Source organism: Carex rostrata, chromosome 30 (genome assembly GCF_964058835.1).
Source record: "Carex rostrata chromosome 30, lpCarRost1.2, whole genome shotgun sequence".
Classification (NCBI taxonomy): domain Eukaryota; kingdom Viridiplantae; phylum Streptophyta; class Magnoliopsida; order Poales; family Cyperaceae; genus Carex; species Carex rostrata.
Window position 1 is genome coordinate 4865036 of NC_135947.1, and position 6557 is coordinate 4871592.

General features: G+C 35.1%; 1 protein-coding gene across 2 annotated transcripts; it reads right to left on the reverse strand.

Annotated features, from left to right (window-relative positions):
- Positions 1-374: 374 nt before the first annotated feature.
- On the reverse strand, positions 375-2396 carry LOC144546852 (uncharacterized). 2 transcript variants are annotated; one of them, XM_078295422.1, is made up of 3 exons: positions 1985-2396; positions 1152-1583; positions 375-658 (listed from the first exon to the last, which is right to left on the reverse strand). In XM_078295422.1, exons 1-2 carry the CDS (start codon positions 2331-2333, stop codon positions 1159-1161), a joined length of 774 nt encoding a protein of 257 aa, XP_078151548.1. In that variant the 5' UTR covers positions 2334-2396; the 3' UTR covers positions 375-658; positions 1152-1158. The 2 variants fall into 2 exon arrangements, with proteins under 2 accessions (XP_078151548.1, XP_078151549.1); XM_078295423.1 differs by having other exon boundaries at positions 1125-1583.
- Between the last annotated feature and the right edge of the window lie 4161 nt (positions 2397-6557).

The following is a 6557-nucleotide window of genomic DNA, read 5'->3' on the forward strand; positions in this document are numbered from 1 at the left end:
TCAAGCTAATTATTGATTAATTTATAGCCTATAGCTTTAAGGTTGTCCTTATCTTATTTGTTGAGGCAGTTTTAAAATTATAAAATTAAAAGAAAATTCGGCATTAAAAAGGGGATGATGGGCCTAGTTTTACTAAAGGTGGTTAGCCATAACACAGAAATAAGATTTGGGCCTTATTATTTCCAAACAAAAAGGGACATACAACAACTTGATTAGGTTCTGTTTCTTTTGAAGCAAATTATCACAAAATTTGAGCAGATTTGTACATGCCAAAAAGAAATTGTAACAATACGGCATGTCGTTATTATATTTGATGTCAAATCAAACAAATATTAACATATGAAGTCACAAAACAAGGTGACAAACAGAGGACGTATGAACAGAAATATTTCCAGATTTAGCAAAGTACAACAATACAACAAAATAATTCTTCTGAGCTGTAGGAATATACGACGTGTAAATTTCTTATGGTTAAAAAGTGTCACTATTAATTTGCACATCAGCCACCAATAAAAATCTCCCCAATTTTATCATTCAGCAAATTATTGAGACCTAAAACACGTCTCATACCTAAATGAGAACATTGCTATCAAACTAGGCAATTGGAAGCATTTTGAGGCAACTATAAACTCTATGAAACCAATAAGATGCTCCAACACTGCAAAGACACAAAAACTGTGGTTAGATTATGAATTTTACCACTTTTAAAAAAATAGAAATAAGGCTAATTTGAGACTTTTAGATGCACACTTTTTTGAGATGTGCACATGAGAGTGCACATACCTATCTCTGTAGCAAGCATTTGGTAATCCAAATTTCAACAAATTAAAATACCAGGGTAAAATATTGAAAGATAATAAGGCAACAAAGCAACGATTTTGCTACCACTATAAAATAGTGAAGATATCCAGCTTAGACTCTATGTTTTACTGTACCAGGTGATTTAGTTCAGCTTAGACTATGTTTTACTCTACTCTTACAGTACGATCCCTACCAACCAATTGATACTTGGTTAGTACTTTAGGTATAGTGTTAAATGAAATAATGGTGGTACCAAGTCAACTAATAGCTACAGAAAAATGCTTAGACCTGTACTGTAATTCTGTAAAGGAACAAAGCATTACAAAATCTTATTATAAGTTTTTATGTACCACGGAATCACCGCTTCGGGCTGCCATGGCGAGATTTTGGGCTGCCGTGGCGAGACCGGGAGAAAACCGGTACGGGCAAAGTGAACTTCTCACCAGAGGGGGTTGTGTAAACCTTGCGCGGGACCCGCAATAGACAGGACCCACAAAACATGACCCCACCCCCTTGTTGCTCTCTCTCCTCATAATCATCATCATCCTCTTCTTCTTCAACTGCTACTATTTGTTTCTCTCTCCTCTCTCCTCCACCTCCCTTTTCCTTCTCATCAATGGCTATGTTTGTTCGGTCTCGCAAGGCGGGGCGCCGCATCAGATCCCGGTAACCCACAGCTGGTCCATGCGTCAGAGCCTCAGCCACTGTCAGTGGGACCTTTTCAAGGAGTACAACACCTATGTTTAGTACCCCTGTAATCCTACCAGATGCCCGTCTGATTCCTATTTGTAAAATTTGTAATTAATTTATTGCTATAGTGAACTTATTAAAGAAAATTAGAACTAACAATGTCAGGGTTCAACAGATTAGCTCAACTAAGGGGTATCTAGGAATGGAAGCCATATTGGAACTGAAGTTCTGTAATATAAAATTAGAGCATTAAATATATTTAATTGCGATAGAGAATTAAATTGAACCTGCATTATTGTATCAAGAAAACTCAAGATTAGACCTGCTTAATTGTTCAGTATAAATTACATTTATCAACTATTACACAAAATGATGATCAAGCATTATTAAAGCTAAAAGCTCAAGATTTGGTTATAAGTCACGGCTAACACAAAGATGAGCTCTTTCTACTGTTTTCAGAAAGAAAAGTACAGATGCTATGTGTGATCATTACCTAAAGCAGCGAAAGAAGGCGAATTGGGGGCTTTAGAGAGAAGCCTCTCGCCTCCTACCAGAAACCTAACCGTGCCAACGAGTGAATCGTTGTTATACCAGCCACCGGTGCAGTAGATCTCGATACAGACAGCCGAGGAGGAATCTGGCAAGAGGAAGGAGGTCGGTACGCGAAATACGAACCTGTCGTTCCAGGTCGGGTCGGGCCCACTAGTACGGTCGATGCGAGTGCGGACCTTGTGCGCCGGGTCCACCCAGGTCATGGCGTAGGTCTGGATCCGATGAAGGCGAGGCGGGATCTTGAGACCTTGTGCCGAGATCAGGGTTATCTCGAGTAATTGTGTCTCCATTGTTAGAAAGGAGAGCGAGAATAGAGAAGAAGACAAGTGTCAGAGAACTGTGCTGAGGTTTAAGTAATTAAGTGAGAGATTAAGAGGAAACAAATAAAAATAATAAAGAGGTGATTATATATGGAAGGAGAAATAAATCTGCTGTTATTCCCGGGGAATAACAGAAACTTGTTATTCCTACCCAACCATTCATATTTTCCTATACACAAATCTTAATGACGAAATATTTTCTTGCGCAAATCATAACGAATATCAACGGCTAGAAACGCAATAACATGTTTCTGTTATTCCCAAGGAATAACGGCCGATTTAATTCCAAACGGAGGTTAACGTTAGGGGACGTTGAAGCTTGATCGATCGGACGGCTGCGATTCTTTTTAAACAGAGTTTGCGCTTTAGTTCTGTCCGAGATTACATAGACAAGGAAAATATTTAGCTGACCACTGTGAGAATGTGACACACTAAATGATGCAAGAGGCGAGGTTTTATGCTTGAAAGAAATGCTGAATGAATGATTATACTAAATTAGTTACGACACAATTGTGTGCTTTGGGAAATTACCTTTCTCATAAAAAATGTAACTGTTTTTTGGATTTTGCAAAACTAGTTATAAAGAACGTTAATTTTTAGAATATTTTTTTATATAAATATAATTTTGCATTTAGAAACTTTTTGAACACAGATAAATATTATTTTTAAAACAATAAAAATATAATAATGGTAAACACAAAATCAACTGCACAATAATTAAACAATTGAACAGTGAAACACAAAAATTGAATAGTTTTAGGAATTATATTGAACCGTAAAACATACTAAAAACGTACTGTTTTAGAAGATAGAAGAATGATACAACAGCGATTCAACAAAAAATAGACGAAAATATTAAATTGAACTGATCAAAATATAGATAATGTGCTACATCCAAAAAAAAAAAAATGAATTTTTTATTTTTTATTTTTATGATTCATCAATTTGTGTAATCAAAATTCCTGCTCGTTGGCCCTCTAATTTGTCCCTAATCACAGCAAAAGCAGAGGCCTAATATTCAAGAAATAAAATATAGTTTGTTCAGAAGGTTGAATTAGGCATCATTATAACAGACCCAGCAATAATTTGTTTTAAAATGTGTATTTGGACCGTGTCTAAGGCTTTTCGGCCCATATGATAATATGTCATATTATTATAGCCCAATAACTTAATTTATTTTCTTACTCCAACCACCTCTGATAAAGCCCACAACTAGCTGCTCTCATTATAAACAAGCTGCTCTCAAATTCAGTCTAATATTTAATCATAGTATGATGCGCATCAAGATTCACAATTACTGTTTTAATATTTGTGTGGTTCAAATAGGTATGAATTTTGATGCTGATTGAACGGCTTCAACCGAGCATCGGACCGCCACCCACTCTGTTCATCGAAGCCCCATTAGCAAGAAATTGTGAAAAATTAGAATAAAATATATTTTATATTGATTTATTGATTTGTTGATTTTATTATTCATGGTTGGTAGGATAGTTAGATTAGAACAAACTCGAATTTACCGTTGCTGCCTAGTTCATGTAACTTTAAACAACCTTGACACTTTGTCAGAAGCTCAATTTCTGAAAAGGTGAAAATTCATTGCTAGCTAGCAGCATTTTTGCTGTTAGAACAGATTCAATATGTCATAATATGACCAACTTGTTCCACATCAATATTGATAAAATAAACAATGCCAGTTGCTATTAGAATTAAAACTTGCATGTGTATTTTTATAGTTATCCAAGTATGGCCAGACATTGTGTTCCACTTGGAATTGAATAATTAACTGAAATATTCAATCTCGATGCAGGTGTTGCTGGTAATTAATGCTGTGCTTTGTAGTCTTGGATGAAACCTAGACTAATTTGTCAGTCTGGTGTAGGGAGGCAATAAATCCAACCGAATCAAACTTATCCTAGTTTGAGTTTGAGTTTGAATAAAATTCGAACCGATCTGAATTTGATTTGTTTCGAATCGAACTAATTTTGAATCGCATTAGTTGCGAACTACACATTTTTCAAATCGAAGTCAATCAAATTACGACTTACAATTTTTTTGGCAGCCCTAGTTTTTCTGGTAGTTTATGCATTAGTTTTCTTTTCGCGGGACAAAATTCACACGATTTCCTTTTACCTTTCACGAATTCACACTAATGAATTATGTGCTAGTTTAAGATTTCCTTACCTTTTACGCTGTTGGATTGATTAAAATTACGGAATGAACATAGTCAAATGAAACTTATTGCATTGTTAATTTGTTGCGCTACTGAAACATTTTCTTATTATAAGTTATCATTATATTAACAATTTTGAGATGTGATATAAGTTTGGTTCCTGTATTATTAAAATTAATGGTTGAATCCATTAGTTGTATTATTTGAGATTCGAACCTAAATAATTCGCGAATCAATTTCAAACGAATTATACCTAGTTTGAGTTTGATTTGAATAAGATTCGAACTGAACTGGATTTGATTTGTTTCAAAACCAATTAATTTCGAATCGAACTAAACTCAAATCAAACTCAAATCAAATCACGAACTACAAATTTTTTTTCTACCCCTAGTCTCGTGACATTTTATTTTGAGAAGAAAAATAATAGTTCTTGTATAGATATAATTTTTATGTATATATTTTTAAGTATCTTGAAAAGTACTTGTTTTTAAAATTTGAAAATTAAGATAGTAGATGTATTTTTAATGTTTATTTTTTTTGAGATAGAAAGATAGATATCTAGCTTACCAACTTTCATTTAATTATTTATAAGTGATCACTCATATGGATTTCGAACCTATAACCTCTCATATAGAAGGTGTTGTCTTTTGTTGCTAGACTAAATGTTGGTTCTTTTATTTTTATTGTTAAATAAAATTTTCATATGTATTAAAGATTGAATAATTTAAAAGACATTTAGTCTTTCATAAAAAAAATTAAAATTTTAATACAAGAGTTTAATAGTTATAAGAATAACCAATAAAATTTTTAATTGGCTAAAATATATTACAAGTAATATCTAAATTATTTTAAACACATCTACAAGTTATATTATAATTTCAAGATATTAACTATATGTAACGTAAAAGTTAGATGATAAGTGTAGATGAACAGTAAATTGAGAAGAGAAAAAAGTGATCTTTCTTATTGATTTTCATTAATTGATTACAAGTACAAAGAGGGCTATATATAGCCTAGAGTATTAGCTAACAGATGCTTTGTCTAAAAACTTTCTTAACTGAATTGCTAATAGTTTTGCATAACAGAATTGCTAACAGCCTTTGACCATAGTCAAAGCTGTATTATCGTTATCACCCCCCCCCCCCTCAAGTCCTGTGTAGATGAAAGAACACAGAGCTTGGTACGCAAACTGGTAAACCTAGATGTACCCAGACTTTTGGTGAGCGCATCAGCGAGCTGATCTTGAGATGACATGAAACAAACAAAGAGGCGACGAGAAGCAACCAAATCCCGAACAAAATGTATGTCGACTTCAATGTGTTTGGTGCGTGCATGATGAACGAGATTGGCAGCAAGGAAAGTCGCTTCAAGATTATCACACCACAAGACCGGAGGAGCAATAGAGCCAGAGATAAGCTCATGAAGAAGTGACTGAAGCCACACGACTTCAGCTGCAGCAGCAGCTTGGGCCCGGTATTCTGCTTCTGTACTAGACCGAGCAACAGTGGTTGTCTTTTTAGAAGACCAGGAAACTAGAGAATTGCCAAGAAATACACAATAGCCAGTGGTTGAGCGTCGGTCATCGGGGCTACCAGCCCAGTCAGCATCTGAGAAGACTTAAAGAGAAAGATCAGAAGAGGGGCGAAGAAGTAAACCATAGGAAATATTGCCCTTTAGGTAACGAAGAAGCCGTTTTACTGCTGACCAGTGAGTGTCAGTTGGGGAATGCATAAAAAGGGAGACCCGATTGACTGCAAAGGCTATCTCGGGACGGGTAATGGTAGCATACTGTAAGGCCCCCACAATACTTCTATACAAGTGAACATCAGGGAAAGGATCACCTTGAAGTTTAGAGAGTTGGAGACCACTTTACATAGGAGTAGAAACGGGTTTGGCACCTTCTATTTTAGCTCTATGTAAGATATCATCAATATACTGACTTTGGGAAAGAAGAAGACCCGAATCAGTGTATGTTGCCTTGATACCCAAAAAATAAGAAAGGCAGCCAAGATCTTTGATGGTGA

What these genes read in the sequence shown, in the direction of transcription:
- LOC144546852 (XM_078295422.1), bottom strand. Translation starts at nt 2,333, where the DNA reads ATGGAGACACAATTACTCGAGATAACCCTGATCTCGGCACAAGGTCTC. An exon ending in GCCTTCTTTCGCTGCTTTAG is followed by an intron (nt 1,584 to 1,984) that starts GTAATGATCACA and finishes TTTTACAAATAG; the next exon opens with GAATCAGACGGGCATCTGGT.